Source organism: Schistocerca piceifrons, chromosome 3 (genome assembly GCF_021461385.2).
Source record: "Schistocerca piceifrons isolate TAMUIC-IGC-003096 chromosome 3, iqSchPice1.1, whole genome shotgun sequence".
NCBI lineage: Eukaryota > Metazoa > Arthropoda > Insecta > Orthoptera > Acrididae > Schistocerca > Schistocerca piceifrons.
Genome location: NC_060140.1, coordinates 762,349,662 through 762,372,460, shown reverse-complemented (window position 1 = coordinate 762,372,460; position 22,799 = coordinate 762,349,662). Strand labels below are relative to the sequence as shown.

Here is a 22,799-nt window from a genome sequence, read left to right as displayed (position 1 = left end):
AACAGATCCAGACAGCTTACTAGATCTGCTCATGCAGGTGTGCGCCCGCAGGGAGGAACCATTCGATATGGACAGGCTTTACAAGGATCACGTAAGGGCTCATGGGAGTACATACTTCGATTACAGTCAAACTGGCAGCAAGTGCTACGCCACCGTTAAACACCCAAACTGCTAATAGCACAGCTTAATGCTATGCGAAGTATACTTGTAAATTCGGAGCTCCCACGGGTCCTACGTGAACTAAAAAGTGACATTCTATGCATACAGGAGCCCTACACTAGACAAGGGCATATCCCCAACTTTCCTCCAAGTGCGGTGACAGTTGTGGAGGGGACAGGCTGCTTGGCATCTGTCATAATCCTAAACAAAGAAATACATCGAGTCAAAATTACAGAACTCTGTTCCGAGCACCTAGTTAGAGTTGAAGTCACACACAAGGGGGATACTTGGATCATCGCGTCGCTGTACGCCCAATTCTGTCATTGCATCAAACCATACGCAGACCACATCAGAGATGTTGCGCAATACGCTGGCAACAAAAAACTTCTCATCTGTGCAGACATAAATGCCAGATCAACCCTGTGGCATTCAGACAGAACTGACGGCAGAGGTAGAATAATAAATGACATCATCCAAGAAAACAGACTTCACGTACTCAACAAGGATGGACATCAACCGACTCACATCGGACACAACGGTCATTCATCAAACATAGACATCAGCATCGTTAATGACGCCGCCATCAACCACGTACGAGACTGGACCGTACATGACCAGATCACTGCTAGCGACCAAAACAACATCACACTAACCTTAAGTGGTACACCAAATGTCAACACAGAAACACTACCAAAAAGACTATTATTTGACAAAACAGACTGGGACAGGGTCAGACAAAAAATAGATGAGCACATATCGCAAGACATCACCGGCAGTGTTGATTACAGAGCACACATGCTGACAGATATCATCACACACACACAGAACACCTGCATACCCACACAAAGAATGACAAAACACCAAAATATTCGCTGGACTACACAATTAACACGACTCAAACAAGACTCAAAACGTAAACGTAAGCTTTACCAACTAGCAATTTCAGATAGAGAAAGACAATTAAGACTACACGACTACCGGCTCGCCGAGGACAAATACACTCCTGGAAATGGAAAAAAGACACCGGTGTGTCAGACCCACCATACTTGCTCCGGACACTGCGAGAGGGCTGTACAAGCAATGATCACACGCACTGCACAGCGGACACACCAGGAACCGCGGTGTTGGCCGTCGAATGGCGCTAGCTGCGCAGCATTTGTGCACCGCCGCCGTCAGTGTCAGCCAGTTTGCCGTGGCATACGGAGCTCCATCGCAGTCTTTAACACTGGTAGCATGCCGCGACAGCGTGGACGTGAACCGTATGTGCAGTTGACGGACTTTGAGCGAGGGCGTATAGTGGGCATGCGGGAGGCCGGGTGGACGTACCGCCGAATTGCTCAACACGTGGGGCGTGAGGTCTCCACAGTACATCGATGTTGTCGCCAGTGGTCGGCGGAAGGTGCACGTGCCCGTCGACCTGGGACCGGACCGCAGCGACGCACGGATGCACGCCAAGACCGTAGGATCCTACGCAGTGCCGCAGGGGACCGCACCGCCACTTCCCAGCAAATTAGGGACACTGTTGCTCCTGGTGTATCGGCGAGGACCATTCGCAACCGTCTCCATGAAGCTGGACTACGGTCCCGCACACCGATAGGCCGTCTTCCGCTCACGCCCCAACATCGTGCAGCCCGCCTCCAGTGGTGTCGCGACAGGCGTGAATGGAGGGACGAATGGAGACGTGTCGTCTTCAGCGATGAGAGTCGCTTCTGCCTTGGTGCCAATGATGGTCGTATGCGTGTTTGGCGCCGTGCAGGTGAGCGCCACAATCAGGACTGCATACGACCGAGGCACACAGGGCCAACACCCGGCATCATGGTGTGGGGAGCGATCTCCTACACTGGCTGTACACCACTGGTGATCGTCGAGGGGACACTGAATAGTGCACGGTACATCCAAACCGTCATCGAACCCATCGTTCTACCATTCCTAGACCGGCAAGGGAACTTGCTGTTCCAACAGGACAATGCACGTCCGCATGTATCCCGTGCCACCCAACGTGCTCTAGAAGGTGTAAGTCAACTACCCTGGCCAGCAAGATCTCCGGATCTGTCCCCCATTGAGCATGTTTGGAACTGGATGAAGCGTCGTCTCACGCGGTCTGCACGTCCAGCACGAACGCTGGTCCAACCGAGGCGCCAGGTGGAAATGGTATGGCAAGCCGTTCCACAGGACTACATCCAGCATCTCTACGATCGTCTCCATGGGAGAATAGCAGCCTGCATTGCTGCGAAAGGTGGATATACACTGTACTAGTGCCGACATTGTGCATGCTCTGTTGCCTGTGTCTATGTGCCTGTGGTTCTGTCAGTGTGATCATGTGATGTATCTGACCCCAGGAATGTGTCAATAAAGTTTCCCCTTCCTGGGACAATGAATTCACGGTGTTCTTATTTCAATTTCCAGGAGTGTATAAACCTGAGCTGATTAAGACCAGGAAAGACCTTTGGAACAGCCATGTAGCAGCACAAACACAACTAAACATTTGGGGGGAACCATACAAAATCGTGACAGAGAAAATTAAGAGCCCACTGGTTCTGGGAACGCTGCGACAGGAGGATGGTAAGACGCACAACGGAGTTCCTGCTGAGCAAACTCCTGCCCGACGACATCGCAGACACAGACACACCACAACATGCAGCACTGAGACGCGAAGTAGACACAGTATACACCACACCAACCGTCACCTGTCCATTTTCGCAGGAAGAAGTGGCGACAGCGATCTCAGAACTCAAAAACAAAAAGGCGCCTGGACCGGATGGTATACACTCTGAGGTACTGAAACAAATTGCACCGCAGATCACCCCATTTATCACAACGTTGTTAAACGATGCATTAAGGCTGGGCCGTGTGCCTGCAGTGTGGTAGACCTCGAAGGCTGTTATCATCAAAAAGGCTCCAGACAAAGACCCATCAGACCCCAAGTCATACAGACCAATTTGCCTTATCAATACACTCGGTAAAGTACATGAAAAACTACTCTGCAAAAGACTACAAGCACACCGAACATTACGGAGACTGACACCAGGCCAATACGGCTTCAGGGAAGGGAAATCTATAGACGACGCAATTAACAGAGCAATCCAAATAGTACTCGACACACCCTCCAAATACACACTTGCAATTATGATAGACATCTCAGGTGCCTTCGACAACCTCTGGTGGCCGGCCTCGTTCAAGAGGCTCAGACACCTGCAGGTACCGGAGTCTCTGTATAATAGTTTCATGGACTACTGCAGAGACAGAACGGTCGTTTGGCAAATAGACAACCAGAAAGTGATTAAACGAATTAAAAAAGGCTGTCTACAAGGGTCGATCTGCGGCCCCATCTTCTGGGACATAGTTATAGAACCGCTCCTACAGTTACTAGAGGAGCACATCCTGACAGATGGAGTTGTCGCTTATGCTGATGATCTACTCGTCGTAGTTTCAGCAAACAACCGAGACCAGCTAGAAGAAAGAGCCAATGGAACACTTAGGACAATAACCCAATGGTGCACAGATAATAAATTAAAGATAGCAGGAAACAAAACAACTTATACATTGCTAAAGGGTATCCTGCGCAGGAAACCAATAGCCAAAATCGGGGACACAAACATAAAAAGACTAGCAGTCACACGCTATCTAGGAGTATACATTGATGAACGATTGAACTTCCACGAACACATGCGAATATGCACAAACAAAGCAGAAAGGATACTACACAAACTGACTTGGCTAAATTCGGAACAATTCAGACTACTCCTGTCAGTCACACGAACATACCATTGCGCTCTCTTCGAGTCAGTACTATGCTTTGCTGCCAGTACGTGGGCCCACAGGTAATATCTCTCAACCAACAGAACCATTGTACGTCGAGGCCAAAGAAGTGTTCTACTTCGACTAACAGGGGCATTCAACACAACATCAAATGACGCACTATGTGTCGTCATGGGAATCTTCCCCATAGATATCACCATCAGGTACCGCGCAGCAATGTACTGGCTTAGGATGGGGAGAACAGACCAGGTTCGGCAGATCACTGGTGTACCGATTGAGACAACACGCCAACTCAGAGCATGGCGAGTGGATACCTGGCAGAGCGAGTGGGCCAATAGGGATAAGGGCCGCCGTGTATACAACTTCTTCCCTGACATCCCGGAGAGACTAAAACTAAAACATATTGATCCCAGCCGCAGTATGGTACATTTCATCACAGGACATGGCCCTTAACCCACGCACCTGTACCGCGTGAGTCTGCAGCACACTAATAGATGCACATGCGGGGAAGAAGGTTCCCCTGAACATACTGTCTTCTTCTGCGGGCAACGCACGAACATAAGACACACAGTACACATAAATCGCCTGAACACACAGAACGAACTATATGCCATAATACGCGACCCGGAAAGGTGGACTGAACTCAACAAACTAACGGACGAAATCTCGAAGATCCAACAAGTAGAATACTCGCGCAACAGACCCTACCGAAGGCAAGTCGGTCCAAACAGACGTCACGATGCCCAGTGGGACACAGATATGATTAGCACCACAAGTGATGAAGAAGAAACAGATACAGACCAGGGCACCAACACAGATATTGAAGTGTCCAGCGTGGATGATCCATAGTGTCAACCAAGTCAAATTCAAAGAACAGAGTGGAACAACCGACAAGAGGTGCCCAAGTCACACACAATCCTAAAAACAGATTGCACCTTATATGTAAATAGTTAACAGCACCTCCATGTCTAATAAGAGCTTAAAGCTGGGCACCTCTTCAAGGGACCTACGCCTTCCGTTAAGAGGCAGCGCACAGTCTGGATCGAATGATCTTAATTGTGGTCCCTCTCTTTTGAGCCCAAACCGACGGATACCTTGGTAGATCGGGGAAAACCACCGTTCAGGATGTGTTGCTGGCGGGGCCGGAAGGTGCTAACTGCCACACCACGTTTCATTGTAAGTCTCATTGGCTCAGCGTGAACTGTTTGTACAACCAACCTACACAGCCTATACCTGAACCTCCACTACACTAATAACTTCTGATCTGAAGCTTAAAGTTAGGCACGTCTTCAAGGGACCTACGCCCCCTGGTAAGAGGCGGCGCACGTCCTGGATGGAAGGATTTTAATTGTGGTTCCTCTCTTTTGGGCCCAACCCGACGGATACCTATGGTAGATCGGGGAAAACCACCGTTCAGGTCGTGTTGTCGGCGGGGCCGGGAGGTGCTTGCGCCTGATGTACTCTACTAGGAGTCTTGTAGGCTCAACACAAACCTTTAGCGTCATTACCTTATTACTTTTACCACAAGTACCCTTTCATTAGCAACTTTGAGCCAAGCACAAAATCAGTTACCTCTCTATTGTATATCGTAAACAGTTTAGCAGGCTGTACATGGAGGTCTTAGTCTTAGTTTCTAGCTTTAACGTACTCTAATCTCTTCTAGTTAAGTTAGTTTTTAGGATGGTAGATGTTAGGTGAGCGACGACCAGCGTCTTCAGGGTCATTCCAAGACCCGGGCCGCCGCCCACAACCAGGTGACGGGCAATATTATACCTATTCCTTCTCTTTTCAGTTCTCTCCCTTCCTTCTTTCTAAATATTTAATTTCGTTTTGTTTATTAATATCTTACTTGATGTTGTATTAGTTATAAGTTTTTTTAATGCTGCACAAAAAAATAAAAAAGATATCAAATGATTCTAAACAAATAGAGCCCGCCTCCACGTGGCGGGACACGGGCAACAGTGTGAGTGGGGACGGGAGCCGGTGTGGTGTTACTTTCAGTCACTCCGGACTCCGGACCCAGTCACAGCGGCTAAGTGGCAACATACGACCCACCATAAGAAAATAGACGGTGGGTCATAAAATATAAGCAGCTAGTGAAAATAAGAAAAAAGTGTCCTCATTATCATTCCATCATTATCGGTGGAAGGCAACGGGAAACCACCACTGGCCTCACTTCCCTAGACGTTCATGCGGTGGACCTCTCTGACGAGGCTTCCCCAATGACAAGACCTGCCGTACGCCAGAACACAAAGTTCTTTTATAACCAATATGTACTATGGCAATTGACATAACTAAGGAAGAAGAACAGACAAGCCAATGGCCGAACGGAAAGTTCATGGTTTTGTGGAAGAGAAAAGTATGGCACAAGGGACATTTGAACACGGATCACCCGCTTCGCAGACCAACACCGTGAACGCACAGTGACGACCCCGTTATCCTTGCAATATGCTCTATGTTGCACATCTTGCCACTGGGCCATTTTACCACTAAATCAGAGGGGGTGCGATGGGGAGCTTCGGGGCTTCCCTGTTAGTATTTTAAGAGAGCTTTTCCATTTTTTACTGAATGTGTCTGAAAGTGGCTTGATTTATATAAAATTCCTTGTTCGTCTAAGAATAACAACACAGCGCTCCCCCCCTTTTTTTTGAGTTTCCATTTTATACTTCCAAGTACTTCAATGAATCGTTCATTGCTCTCTTAGTTCTGATTGAGGTCGCATCTGAAAGCACTTCTGCACTAGTGAATGCAATTTTCTTGTTCTAATTGGAATAATGAGAACTGTAAAGAATCGTTTAACTTTCTTTACGTAGTTTCCATTGTTTTTATTATACTGAGGAATTAAAGTCAAATGTGGCCACTGTGACTGTTCTAGAGGAAACTAGGGTAGATTTGCGTGATACATTAAACTTAGTTTGGATTTGTAATTTAATTTTCTTATATCCCCCTTTCTGTCAGAACTTGTACATAGTTTTCTTACATTGAAGTTTGATGATTTTATTAGGTCACGTGGTCTAGACTAATTTTCAGTAAACAGGTTTCTCAAACACAACCATACAAATCGAAGCTATTCAGTAACTTAGGATTCAGCACAAAATCAGTTTGTCTTAAGAGAAAAGGAGTTAAATCAAAATAAGAGTTGAAACGAATTTCCTACATTCAGATTTCACTAACAATTCAGAACTTTATTCAGAAATACTCTTTAATCCATATCATAATTTGCTCTTTCGCAACGAACTATTAACTGATCCTTTCGAAATATTTGTGCAATCCAACAAAATAAAGAGTTTATTGCCTTTTTGTTGTAATAGACAGTTAAATATTAATAGAGGTCAGTTATATGTCACATCACAGCTGATCACCTAGTTTAAAGACTTGTAACCCTACAAAAAATGTCTGCGACTATTTGGAGGAGCGAGTGAAACGTGTTTCCCAACATTCTCGCAATTTGATAGCCCTTCGGGATCTAATAATCAGTTTCAGTTTCAAGCGATACGTGAAACTCTTCACCATACGCGTGAATAGCGAGATGGCGTTAAGTATCAAATTGCAGCCACGGTGTAACATTTATGTTTTTCCGTGATTTAAAGTGAATGCCAGCCGGCGACGATCGTGAGCACATGACAGATTATGTAACAACCTAATACCCGCCAAAACTCTATACGCAACACTACCGAAATTCTCAACTATGTAAGACTGATGTATGTGAGTTCACATTTTCATATTTGATAATAACAGATCGGTCATATAATTGCAGATGAGATGCTGAATATACTGTATAAAAAAAACCTCTGCAATAACACACAGAAAATACGCCGGAAAACGGCAACAAATGTAATAACTACGCGGTGACTTAAAAGTAAGCAAGATGTTATAAAACTATTGACATAATGCGTTATCTAGAACCAAGCAGTGCACATGTAATAACGTTCGGTAATGTTTGTAGCAATGAAGAATTTGCATGTTTTAGAATAAAGAAAAAACTCACTGACGATGGCGATATTGCCACACAAATTAGTTTAGAGAAGAAAATGAAAATAAAACAGAAGTGTTTTGTATCAAGGCGGACCCAAATTCCCATACTGAAGGAAGTTATATCTACTTTTCTTTACCGAGTTAGGGTAACTGTCAAAGGCAGAGAAAGTGTTGCACGGCATTAGTTTCCTGTACAAGTACGAGTAGTTATTTCTTCAGTGCTTTTATACTTCATTAATATGTTTAAAGTTCTGAAACCCTCCTCCAGGACTACTCAGAATAAATTTAGCGGCTTGGAAATACGGATTCTCCTTCTTTAGCACTGACGTATATATTTTCCGATACTCCTATGAGAGACGTTCCGAAATTAAGTTTCGTCATTGTTTCGGAAAGAGAAGATGGTACATCAGGTGACACAAAAAAAAACCATATGGCTCACCACCCATTAATGGTTCAACAACGGAAGGCGCTTCAGCGGAGGAGGGATGAGGTATCCGCAGAGCGCGGAGAAGGGAGAGTAGCAACAGACCGTCGTGCTGAAGTTAACGTGAGTATACATCACGATGGCAGACGGACGTATACAGGCAACGTCGTCACCAATGGAAGTATGTGCTGTTATCTGGTATGAATGGGCACTTGGAGCTAGTATGAACATCAACCATGAATACCTACAGACCGTGTGTGATGAAGAGGTTATGTCTCATTAAATGGTTGGTCGCTGGTGTTGCACGTTCAAAGAAGAAAGGCATAGTGTGGAGATTGAAGGTCAACTTGAGCGTCTCTCCACATTTAATAATGAAAACAACATTATAGCGTACAGGTTATGGTGTCAGTAGAAATGCGGACAACTCTGTCAGACATAGTGTCTACATTGCGTATTGGCCATCTTCAGGCACATCACCTGCTGCATGCTATGTTGGATTACCTAAACGGTCTGTAAGACGTTTGCCGATAAATGAGACCCTGGGTAACAAGAGTGGAAGAATGGACGTCCGCTTCGATAATTTGATGTGGTACGTGCGAGAGGTAAATGAATTTCTCTTCAGTATCATCACAGGTTTTGAGAAATGGGTGCACTACCTACACTAGGATCCAAGGTCGTCTCAATTACGCGGAAGCATCCAGGACCATTAGTGACGAAAAACTTCATTGTTACCCTCCCCAGGAAAGGTTTTGGCCACAGTGGCCTGAGAGGTGAAAGGTGTGACTCTCCTTGATTTCCTCCAGCAAGGAGCCGTCAGTTTGGCATGCTGTTGCGACTCCTTTACCACATTCTGGTCCGCTGTTCGACAAAAGAGGCCAGTGCTCTTGAGTGAAGATGTTGCGCTCTTGGACGACAACGCAAAACCACACACAGCAAGGCCCATACAGGATCAGATTCGCCGCTTCAGATGGGAGAGATTGGATCACGTGGCCTTGTTGTGTACATAGTAGTTCCACATAGTCAGCGCGTACACAACTTTCCCACTAGAGCGCGCCCCGCTAAACGCAACAGCGCAGACGCAGCACTCGTCCGTCTCCACACTACGAGATAGTGCTGCCTTAGAGACGGACCAAATTCTGCTTCCGCCGATCCGCGTATTAATATGTAACGCAACCAATGAGATTGTTGCTAATGTAGAACCTTTTCTCCTCGTAGATCACACTCGTGCAGTGATACCTAAACGCGCAAGGTATTATAACGAATGTACAGACCTCTGATTAGTGAGTCTGCATTTGTCTGCACCAGTCTGCATTTGTCTGTATTTGTCTTTACCAGTCTATAGTCAAATTTCCGTCTGCGCCTAATAAGATTACCATAATCCTGTACTTAGCCATGAAGATAAACGTATAGACACTTTGTCAAGTATCAGAGACATGTGAGAATAAGAGTAACGTACCAAGACCAAAGGAACTTCAGATTGTCAATTGTAAATAGCATCCAGAATCAAGTTACATAAGGTTTATGCTTGCTACTATTTTAATAAATGTGTGTGAAAATTAATCAAGTTCTGTTTAAAGCTGTGCACCGTCAATCTGCTACTCTAAGTGTGCAAGTGGCATTTCTGTCGTCTGACCTAACGGCAGAAGATAAACACGCCACGGTAAGTCTACAAGACATATGGCTGACACTTGCCAACTTCGTTAGAGCGAAAAGTAAAATAATCTGATGGTGTGTGTACCGAAGGTCTTACAGTACGCACACCACAGGCCTACAACTCCGATCTTACCATATCGGACATTCACCTGTTCACTGCATTGAAAGATGCCCTCTCAGGAAGTAACTTTCAAACTAATGGTGAGATGAAGCAGGTTATGTGGCAGTTTCTTGGATTGTAGGGCACCGAGTTTTACCACAGTGGTTTCTTCAAATTGACTGCACACAACGACCAATGTCTCAAAGTCGGTGGTGATTATATTGAAAAAAAATAAATAAATTGGATGTATAGTTCGTGATGCAGTAATGTATTTCTTTTTGGCAATAAAGTTTCCGTGTCCGAATCAACAACGAAACTCACTTTCGGAACGTAAACAGTATTATTGAACGGCTAATATGGTGCATGGTCGTCCTATCCAAGTTGCAGGTTGCCTATCTAAAGCTTTCAGAGGACGCTGAAATTTGATTTTCAATATGTTATATAATTTAAGGATTTAAAATTCAGCCATAACCTATCCATCAAGAGGTGTAATCTTACGTTAAAGATTTAAGACAGAAAACAATCACAGTCACAAACTACATTGATGTCTTAGGGCAGCGTAAGCTACAGCGTTTAAATACCAACACTACATCAACCAGTACTTGAGAATTGGAGCACTTAGTGACTCACGAAAAGGATGACAAGAAACTTCCTTATCACTAGTCGATTCGCAACGCGTTTTGCAGACACTGTCTACATGTAGAACTAAATGTACCTACAAAACTGTATCACAGTGCGACAAATATTTCAGAAAGTATGACGTCTTGAACGAGAGCACTTACCGACTTCTAACAAATTGTTTTCACAATCTGAAACCTTTTCTAAACTCACCTCACTTACTTGCTTAACGTAATTATTTAATACATAAACTCTTTTCTAAAATAACTAATAGTTCAAATCAAATGGCTCTGAGCACTACGGGACTTAACATCTATGGTCATCAGTCCCCTAGAACTTAGAACTACTTAAATCTAACTAACCTAAGGACATCACACAACACCCAGTCATCACGAGGCAGAAAAAATCCCTGACGCCACCGGGAATCGAACCCGGGAACCCGGGCGCGGGAAGCGAGAACGCTACCGCACGACCACGAGCTGTGGACAATTAATTGTATGTTGCTGTTTTATTCATGGGATTCGGATTATTTACGGAGATGGGGGTTTAGTAGTACTAAATAATGTCGTGGTTACTTGACATTGCCAGCAGGAGAGCAATATCGTGTTTAAATAAATGTAATCTACTGGCAGGAAAGTTTTATTTGCCCAGATCCCTAATTACTTATATGGACTATTAGTTTCGGCACATTTAATTGTCATCTGCAGATCATCTAAAAACATCAAACATTATGCCACCATAAATAGTGCACTGTCATCTAATCATGTACATACAGGAGCTCTATTAGTTGGATTGGATACAAGTAGTAAAAACGTAATTCGGTGTAGAGACATATATCAAGTAATAAAACATAATTCTGGTAACAGTTCACTAACTATTTCAGTCATCATCACTATTATGTTATTATTACTTGACGTATGACGCTACACTGGTGTGTCCTATCCAGCGAGTTGAGCTCCTATATGGACAGGACTAGATGACAGTGCACTGCATAGAGTGGCACATTGTTTGATGTATTCAAATGATATGCACATGGCCATTAAAGTTTGCCGAAACTAGTACTCCATTATGTAATTACTGCCAAATGGGTAAATAAAACTTCTCCAACGAGAAGAACATATTTTTCCTAAAAAATGTTGGTTTAATAAGTATACTGAACCTAAAGGCCTCCTAGAGCAGAATTTCGTCGAAATTAAATCAAACTCATAATAAAGTTTATCAGTGGTTGAATGAAATGTAACGCATACAGATTGCACTTAAAACATTAAATATACCTTAAAAATTGCCCAGGATGCTGTGTGTGGTAGCTATTTGGAGACGGACAAAGGAAATGACGGCAAGTTCGAAAGCTAGGTGATTAATTAGAAAGGAAATGCCAAGCATTCTACATGGCTAGATTAGCACCATGACTGCACAATCGGTGGGTGTGGTGTTGTTCTAGTGGGAGCGCAGACCGCCTACTAACCTGCTCGACCTGGCGGAAGACCCTGAGCAGGTTGAGCCCTGCCAGCCTCTTGACGTCATCCTCACTCCAGGACGGGTCTTCCAGGAGTGCGGCCAGCAGCTGCGGGTACCTCGACACGTCCTCCAGTCCCGTCGTCGTGCTGCTGGACACAGTACACAGTCACACACTATTCTTCTCCAGAGCACTTACTGACATATTTTATTATCATGTCCACCTTGCTCTCTCGTCCGTCATTTGCATCTAGCAAGCAGGCAAAAGCTACTCGTCATTTACTAAGCCATACGGATGGTGACTTAAAATTTTTGCAAACAAAAGAACCAAAAATTAGCGGAACACAATTTTTTTGAAGGGTGGAGAGAAAAATTTTCAACTACTGTGAGAAACTACTGTGCAGTGCAGCAGTGTACTGTAGGGAAACTATTCAACCTAGATTTACGTACTTGGGTTTCATCATTACTTTTTCTGTTCAGCTGGAAGCCTGTTGACAGCTGCTAATAGTGTACAACTGAGGAATGTTCAAGAACTGTGGATGAAGGCAACAGGCAGAGTCCATGTTCCTAAATTTCCGGAAGGCATTAAAGAAGGTACGAGCACATGGAATAGGTCCAAGATATGTGAGTGGTTTGAAAACTTCTTAAGTAACAGAACCCAGTACGATGTCCTCGACGGAAAATGTTCATCAAAGTGAAGGGTATCCCATGGAAGTGTGATTGGACCGCTGTTATTTGCTATGTACATAAATGATCCGGGTGACAGGATAAATAACAATCTGCGGCTGTTTCCTGATCATGCTGTGGTGTACGGGAAGGTGTCGCCGTTGAGTGACTGTCGAAAGATACAAGATGACTTAGACAACATTTCTACGTGTTGGCAGCTAGATCTAAATCTAATAAAAAAATAAGTTAATGCAGATAACAAGCAGAAACCCGTAATGCTCGAATAAGACAATGGCTGTGTGCCTGTTTGGCACAGTTACGTCTATTAAATAATTTGGCGTAACATTGCAGAGTGATGGAACGAGCACGATTGTGGTAGGGACGGCGAATAGTAGACTTCGGTTTATTGGGACAATTTTAGTAGAATCCAGTTCGTCTGTAGAGGAGACAGTATATAGGAAATTAGCGCGACCCATTCTTGAGTTCGTCCGTAGAGGAGACCTCATATAGGACATTAGCGCGACCCATTCTTGAGCTCTGCTCGAGTGTTCTGGATGCGAACTAGTTCGGATTAAAAGAAGACATAGATACAATTCAGAGGTGGGCTGCTAGATTTGTTACCGGTAGGTTCGAACAACACGTAAGTACTACAGAAATTGTTCCAGAGCTCAAATGGGAATCCCTACACAAAAGACGACGTTCTTTTCGTGGAAGACTATCGACAAAATTTAGAGAACCGGCATTTCCAACTGACTGCAGAACGATTCGACTGCCGTAAACATGCATTTCGCCTGAATATCACGAACATAAAAGAAATTATGGCTCGTACGGACGCATATAGGCAGCCGTTTTTCCCTCGCTCTATTTGCGAATGGAACGGGAGAGGAAGTAATTAATAGTGGTGCAGGGTACCTTCCGCCATGCATCGTATGGTGGCTTGCGGAATTTGTATGTACATGTAGCTGTAGATCTAGAAATTGTTGTATGTACAAATTTTATTATCATCTGGTGTTCTCAGAATTAACATTGCAGCCTCTTCTGAATCGGTCAATATTATCAACCACAAATTCCATGATCGTATCTAAGTACAGTAATGGTGGATACCATAACACAATAACAATAGTCTACAAGAAATGAGCAAACAGATATGGTAGCGCACTGTAACCGCTGTTTCCTGGACATAGACCATTTTTGGTGAGTGCTCCGAGTTGTCCCAAAACGTATATATAGAGTGGAAGTATGTGACGTCTTTGCGCTTTTGAGTGTAAGGGAGAGAGTGGCGATCATTCTTACTGCGTAGATAGTAGCATTGAGTTCCTGAAAAGGACCTCCGTGGAAGCTTTTCATTTACGTCACTTCTAAGAATTTCGATTACACTGACTGCGTGACCACAGAGAGAATAAATTTTGCCTTTGCATAGGTTTTGTGTCGGAATCTATGAATTGCGTATTCTTGCAGTTAGGCGTTAATCTGTTCTCTTCAGAGAAGAGATGTTAATCACTATCCTATTAGCTAGATAATTTATAATACATTCGATCTCTTTCACGACAAAAATGGTCATCTGCAAATAGACAATTGTTGGAGCATTTGTCATTTTTAGTGGCAGATCATTGCTATGAAGAGTGTCCCAGAAATTTTGCGACAAACTGACAAACTTCGAGGGTTTGTAGAACAGCCTTGAGGAACTAACCGAGGATAGCAACCCAAGTCCGGAAACGTCATGCAGGGACACTACAGAGGAAGTTATAGGCGCCGACACCTACTACTAGGTCACTCCACCGGCACCAAACGTGACTTTGTACGCTGACGGACCACAGAAGGAACATCGCGCAATATTGTTTTTTATTCGGTGATCACCACTGATTGCCACGACCGCCAGTGGAGAAGATGAAGCCAGCTGCTGCGTAAACAGGCCTTGTCTCCTACGAAGGAAACACACTGTTGCCTTGCTGGACGACTATTTCACTAACATACAAAATGGGGACACCCAAAAACCTCTGTCCATAATGGTACTGGGACCAGGGAAATGTGTACCACTAAAAGCAGCGATATACGACAAACCATGACTCTGAAGCTGTTGGTTCTAACAGCCTCGTCATTGTCAATTAAGCTGACATTGACCACGAACGTAGCTGAGGTTAGTAACGACTGAAGTGTCCAGCGAACAGATGTCGCGTGGCCTCCACAAATCCTTAAAGGCTGATCAGCGAACACTGCTAGTCATTTCGTCGTGGATTGCCATATGAGCCACCAGGAATATCATTGCTACCTGTACTGACAGGGACAAATGTGCAAACGTACCGCACAGAATTCTGCAGGTGACGACCGACAACACTTCCAGTGACTTCCCATGAAGTTATGCCATTCAGTGTACTACTGCCGTGTTAATCCTCAAATAACTAACAATTAACCTAAGAATCTGTAAATCTTCGTCAGCGATCAGTAAAGTAACTTCTTGAGATTGGGGGAGGGGGGGGGGGGATTCGTGGGGGGGGGGGGGGAGGGCTTCAGTGGATCATGGACCCATAATCAGAGAGCGAATAAATCGTAGGCAGCAATGGAGAATAGACTGAAGAGTCGCCAATGGTATTCCCCTCCCAGAAAAAATCCATAAACCCATATTCTAAAACCGTTGTCCGAAGCTCGGAATAATCATCACCTGAGGGGGAATAGACAATTTTCTGAGGTGTAAAAACAAATGGGTTAAATTATGTACCGGCAAAGAAAATATATTATTTTTAAAGATCATTGCTATTATCACAATTTTGTAAGAATGAAAAACTGATCATATACGTTACCAATAATTAAATTTTTTTTCAAGTACTAACATTAGAGCAAGGTTATACCTACGTCCACTGCGCACATTCTTAGCACTTTGTACCATGCAGCGATCACAGTGAAATTGAGACCTGTACATCTCATATGTTTAAATATCTTATGAAAACGTTTTCTTCAAGTTTCAAGTAGTCCTTGTACTAGATTAGAAATTGCTTCATTATTCACTTCGCTACATTAAATGAATTAATTGAGAGCACAAGGTAACATTAAGAATCTAATGGCTTCTACACTGATGTAGGGCCTACATTGCATTATTATTATTATTATTATTAGCAGTAGTAGTAGTCATGGTGATGGTTGTAGTGGTAGTGGTAGTGGTCGCCAACGGCCTGCAGCAATGGTAACACCGGTTCTCGTCAGATCACCGAAGTTAAGCGCTGTCGGGCTTGCTGAGCACTTGGATGGGTGATCGTCTGGGTCTGCCGAACGCTGTTGGCAACCGGGCTATACACAGCCCTTGTGAGGTTAACTGAGATACTGGAAGCGGTTCAGGTCACGAAAATTGATAACGGCCGTGAGAGCGGTAGGCTGACCACATGCACCGCCATACCCGCATCCGGTTACGCCAATCGGCTTGGGAGGAAACGGGGGTACGTCGTTACTATTGGGCCTTAGGAAACTTGTTCGGGGTTAATTGGTAGTAAAAGTATTAGTAATATTGGTAGTAGTGACAGTAGTAGGTCACAAAGCACTGCCAGTCTGAATTCTTCCAATTCCTGCCAGTTCAGAAGTAAAGGGTACGCAGTCAAGTGATTTACAAACAGTTGGCCTAAGTGTAGTGCAGACATTTTAATTTTAAATGGGGGATGAGGGTGTGCGTGAAGCACGTGCCAGTAGGGAGACAAGTGGCGCAAAGTTGCTTTCCCGAAAAGGAATTGTAGGTAGCATTCTCGATGTACTGAAAATTGCTTCTTCATTATATGATGAAAGGTTGTTAGGAACAAACAGTACCAAATCGCTCACTAACTCATTAGTGTGTTTTCTGATAATACACCTACTACAGCAAATGTAGTTAACCTTTCGTCATTTAAAAATGAAAGTGTTCAAAATAAAATTCTTTTCCATTCTACAGTTTAGTTACGAGTTAATGCTGATGATGGCGGTGGGCACTAGCTAATATCTGATAGCACCCAGGGATACCGGACTCAGAAAAGTTGGAAACCACTGTTCTAATGGGATAGTGTTCGTCCTCTTTTTGTGACACACTATGTACAATATTTTAGCACATTCTCAAGGTACGCAGCCCACGTATATGGATATATAACGAAAGAAATTTCCCTTGATAACTGCTTTAGGGGAAGCACTGCAAAGTCACAACAGGTATTAATTGGTAGTTCTGTAGGTATCCAGTAATTCAACATGCAAAGAATTTTTAAAATGAAATTTTCTCTTAGACTTTTCACTTAGCAGTTTGTTTCTGATCTCCACGAAGTTCTGTTTTACAGTAAAACTATCTAAATGCAACGTGCGAGCTGCCTTAAATTCTAGTGGCCACAGTCCTTTCAGCAATACTCACTGGCTGATGCCGTCAAAACCAGCACCAAGGCCCACGTGGTCCACCCCAGCGACGTCACGCACGTGGTTGATGTGCGCTGAAACAGAAGGTCACATACCTGTAAGCAGTCCCTGCAAACAGATGTTTGCAATCATTTATCCACGCTTTTCGAGGGTCGATTGCGTACTCCTTTCTTCTGAAATGCTTTTAAGAAATATTGATATTCTCCATTATCGATCAAAGCAATTTCTTATTGCGTTATTCCAAAACTATATCAAACCAAAGTAACTGCTTATCCAAAGAGAATGAGAGAAGGATTATGAAAACTTAATAGCGTGATCACTAACCCATGACGAGTTCTCATTAAGTGAATTTTAAATTCTTGTTCAGCGTAAGTACTATTTTCGATATAAATAACCAGTCAGAAACAAAACTGTCAGCTTCAGGAAAAACATGGTCGTGTGATGAAATTCTACAAATTAAATGTAATTAGTCATCCATGTGTGCAAGAAAAGCACGTGGATACTCAATCAGCATATCGGGAAACAAAATGAAAGCGCTTGGTCATAAGGTGATAACAACTCTGTCGGTAGGAATCAAGGGACAGTCTAAAGTTTTTGTGCACATAAGCACACCAGTGGCATCACCCTCCGTCATTCTTAGCACAAAAGAGCAGTAGAAACAGAGCTTCCTTCTACGTCTTTACATTATTCACTAAAGATTCCATCTCGGCGATCATTACCAACCACACAACGCAGCAGTTCTCGAGTTTTAACTGGCAATTATAGAACCAACGTTTTTAGTTCCAATACAGCACTATTTTGTAATGTGCAACACAAGGTAATTATTGAAGGAGAAAACCAGAAGATAATATCCAAAATTAAATCGCACGACTTGAGAAGCAGTTCAGACTCTGCTGGCAATTCCGTAAAACCTCAGCTTCACATGTAAATTTCAGTGCACCTGTTAATACGTAATGCACATTATGTTACTATTGAGAATTATATCGTGTAAATACAAGGCACGTCCGAAAATTCGGTGAACGGTCTTAGAAAATAAAGGAAACAAGAGGTACGAAGAAAACACCTTTACTCGCCTTCAAATGAATCACAATTAACTACGACACACTTGTGATGTCGGTCGTTAAGATGATGCAAACTGTCAACAAACAATTTTTGGGGAATCGCTCGAAGTACCGTGGTCACGCGTTGTTGGACATCCGCATTATTAGAAGAGACTGGACCTGATATCACCAATACGATGCGGAGACCTAGTGGCAGTCAGTGGCGTGGAGATCATCGTCTTACCCGCTTCCCAAGAAAAGTCAGCCGACAAAATCCTAGATCAAGACGATGTTGATCGTCTTTCTCAACCGCAAAGACTTGCTGTCTCATGAATTTCAACCCAACGAAGGCGGGGAAGATGATGAAAACACTGACTATTGCTTGGCCCCCTGATGCCATTGGTAGCACCATATCTCATCTCTTGTAATGATGCGGGTGTCCAACGACACGTAACGACGGTGGTTGAGCAATTCCACAACATGCGTTTGCGAACAGTTTGCTAACGGTTCACAGCCGATGTCGGAAGTATATTGTATCTCATGGTGATTAGTTTAAGTGCCAGTAAAGGTATTTTATTTTCTGAGGCCATTCACTGACCTTTACAGACGCACCATGTATACTTATGAACAGCGTTACGCAAAAATAAACAATAAAATACGGAACTTGTTTTTTAGTTAATTCACATTTTATATGAAGGCCTTATTCCAGTAGTGGAACAAGTTCATTTTTGTTCATATTCAGATACAGAGTCCAAAAGTTAAATGAGGGTTGAAAAATATGTAGTTGAGATACCAGAAATATTCAAGCATATGGCTTCTTGCTAGATATAATCCTTTCTTTCCGATTCTTTGGATCATCAATTTCAGAAGCATTATAGGCAGAAAATTGGAGGTAATGGACTTGTACCACTATTGAAATAAGCCCTTCATATTTTATAGCCTTCTGTTAGGTCTAGAACATGCTCATACGTATTAGATAGTAAGTTCTTGGTTTTATTCTTCCACTGCTAGTGGAGATATTTCGGGTATAATTATTTTATTTCTTGTTAGAAGCGAAATAAATGAAAGTAAGTTGATATCTCGTCCTATTCAAACCCCAATTCAGGAATTTGATGAAATGGGTCATTTCCGGGTTAGATTGTGTAGCAACTTGTGAAATGAAAAGACTATGCAGGATGAAACTATATTTGCAGACTCTGCACGAAGATAACAGAAAATAGTCTGTCACACAGTTACATCTTTTGTGTATTTTCTGTAGAAACCAGACGTACAGGAGTCGCTGTCTGCAAAGACTGTTATCACGTTTTAGGTACTTAAGTTCAATTCCGACATTATTAAACTGATATACCCAGTCATTTCAGTGTCTTGAGGCTGGTGTTAGAGTAAGCAGGGGATTATGATCCAGGAATGTACGAGTACTTTTTTATTATTTTCTAATTTTCGCTTTCATTATATGGTGTACGGCTTCTTAAACATTATATAGCTATTGTAGCATACGAAATACGTCTCATTAGTGAGTATTAATACTTTAATGTAGTATATTTTTGTTATTCTGTTTTCAGGGCCGTATTGAGCCTTTAAGTCTTCACACTTTTCCCAAGCCACACTTCATCTTCACCTATTCATTACACTCAACTTTCAACGTTTCTCACCTTTGCCCCAAAACCAATACTTTTCATCTCGTTTTTGATCTGCGGCACGTGACCCATTCTTTTAATACTCATTTCGGAATCATCCTAGATAGGCCGTATCAACTGTAAGCACCACATAGTCACAAGATTTATCAGTATTGTTCTACTGCTGCTTCATCTGTTACATTCTAATCAAGAGGCCGATAATCTTGAATTAAGGTACTTGCTATAAATGTGCATGAAATGCTGGCAAACAGACATTTTTAACGTCCAGTTTACACTAATGCACAGGGTTGAGATAATTTTGTATTGTTCGTATGCAAGGAATCACGTCGAAGATCCAGCGCGTGTCAATGTTTCTTCACTCTGTATATGTGGAAGTAAAACTATCACCATTAAATTTCGTAATTACTGTACCCTTTCGCCATTTACTTCTCTCAGTCTCCCTTAAGACCAGATTACGTATAACCTTTTGTGCCGTGTACCTCACACGTGTCTCCTAATTACTAACGATCTTATTAGAGAACTGCTCGACCAGTATCCATAACTGAAAAGCTGCCTCAACAGAAAAATTTGGATGGCAGTTTTGAAGGCAGACTAATGAAGAGTGAAGGGACAAAATTCATTAGCAGTATTGGCCGGGATGAGCCCCAACGTGATAAACTCATTTCTCACCTATGACGTCAGTGATGTTGGCGGCCGCGCTGCAGGTGATGAAATACGGGTACAGGCTCAGCATCACCACTCCGCCGTTCATCGCCTGCCGGGGCAGAAACAAACAGTTCTCAGTACATGCACTTCTACAGTACTCTATAAACAGCTTTCGCAAGCTTTTTGATAGTATTGGCAACTATCTATTTCATACACAAGTGAATTTGTTTGTACTAAATTTAGCATCAGAAATACCATAAAGTACATAGAAATTTTAGAAACGTTAAATGTCGTTTCTGGTGAGCTTGCTGTGAGTAAAGAAAGAGGTTACGACTAGTATAGACTTTTAGGAGGAGGCTGTAGACTTTGAATATGATGAGCGACCTATCCATCCGTAGACGTCATCAGCCCATGAAACCGTTGGACAAAGTGCAAGAAATGATTATGGACGACAGTGGAATCAATCAAAGAAGACCATGATGATATAGGAAGTTGGCACATTCCCTGACTTTTTTCTTATATTTTCGATATCAAACTTGCAATAGTACAATGTTTTCCATAATTGTTGAATTTAAAACCAATACAGCTGCAATGTAACTTGCCCAGGAGTAGCTAGATGAAGTCACCAATGCCAGAAAGCTAGTGAAAAGGGTCACAACAAGTGATGAAACTTGGGTTTACGGATGTGATGTCAAAAATAAAGCTCGGCTTTGTGTGTGGTGCCTGTTCCTTCAGAATGTAGCTATGACACGAAGTCACGAAGAAGGTATGTGACGATGTTGGACAATAAAGTGCAGTCAGAAAAACGCTGAATAGGTCGCAGAGCAAAAGTCATTCACTAGATGCGTCGCTGAGCAAAAGTCATTCACTTGATGCAAGTTCACTTTATTATTCCAGCTATACGCGTTTTGGACACTGTCATAGTCAGATACCCCGGACCTTGATTTTGCTTATAGATACAAAAGTCTGCTTACGATTGTTACTACTCCAACATCTATCTTCACGTCTAGGTACAACATGACATTCCAAAATATCTGATGATGGCAGTGTCCGGCACGGTGTTACTGGAATAATAAAGTCAGCTTGCATCCAGGCAATGATTTTTCCCTCAGTGATCTACTCAGCAATCTGCGGACTGCACATACTGTTCTTTTGGACCTGTCCGAAAAGACTGACAACATTTATTTTTTATCCTGCAGTCGTATATACACATGATCGAAATTAAAATTCCGACATTAGTCGTAATGGGCACTAAGTGAAAAGTCGTGTCGGACCTGGAGTCCAACAGGTATTGCCCGCTTTGTGCCAACTGTCCCATTAACAGCTTCGGGTATCTGAGAGCGCTTCCCTTCCAACCAGAATTCGCAACTTATCGCACACTACATTCGTAGTGTCCCCTGTCTGTTACCCTCACTGCTCGCAGAATCATGCTAGTTTCCGCAAGAGGTCAGACAAAGGTGGTTCAAATGGCTGTGAGCACTATGGGACTTCACATCTGAGGTCATCAGAACCCTAGAACTTAGAACTATTTAAAACTAACTAACCTAAGGACATCACACATATCCATGCCCGAGGCAGGATTCGAAGTTGCAACCGTAGCGGTCGCGTGGTGGCAGACTAAAGTGCCTAGAACGGCTCAGCCACAGCGGCCGGCGTCAGACAAAGAGTGCATCTGCACTGGATGATCTTTAATTGCAGTCAAGGCACATATATTCGGACATGTCCGAAAGAACAGATATAACACATACAAATACAGTGAAAGTGCATCTGCACTGGATGATCTTTAATTGCAGTCAAGGCACATATATTCGTACATGTCCGAAAGATCAGATATAACACATACAAATACAGTGAAAACTCTGACAATATGAAGGGCAGGATCGTAGAACATGTGTTAAGGCATCAGGGAATAACCTCCACGATACTAAAGGGAAGGAGAAGACAGAGATCGGGACATATCCAGAAAATAACTGAGGAAGAAGAAATGAAGAGGGTGATGCAGAAGAGGAATTTGTGGCTGGCCGCATTAAACTAGTTAGAGAACTGAAGCCTAAAAAAAAAAAAAAAAAAAAAAAAAAAAAAAAAAAAAAAAAAAAGGGGAGGTCCTGTATGGTTCTCATGGACATCTTGCATCTCATACTATTCTATCAGCAAAACTTCAGGTGAACGTGATGGTGGTGGATAGCGATCACACAACCTTGTCTCCAAAGTAGACGGCAAAGCTTCAATAATATTGAGATCTGGTGACTGTGGCGGCCAGGGTAGATGAGAAATTTCATGCTCGTGCTCACAAAACCATTTCTGGACATGCG

The 22,799-nt window shown here is 43.1% G+C and overlaps 1 protein-coding gene across 1 annotated transcript in view; it reads right to left on the bottom strand.

Annotated features, from left to right (window-relative positions):
* LOC124789037 overlaps positions 1–19,929 on the bottom strand; it is a 66,805-nt gene extending 46,876 nt beyond the window's left edge. The window contains exons 1-3 of the mRNA XM_047256326.1: positions 19,858–19,929; positions 17,164–17,239; positions 12,154–12,292 (exon numbers count right to left, since the gene is read on the bottom strand). Of these exons, the coding sequence (XP_047112282.1) occupies positions 12,154–12,292; positions 17,164–17,239; positions 19,858–19,929 (287 nt within the window). The remainder of the gene's footprint in view (positions 1–12,153; positions 12,293–17,163; positions 17,240–19,857) is intronic.
* Positions 19,930–22,799: the final 2,870 nt, after the last annotated feature.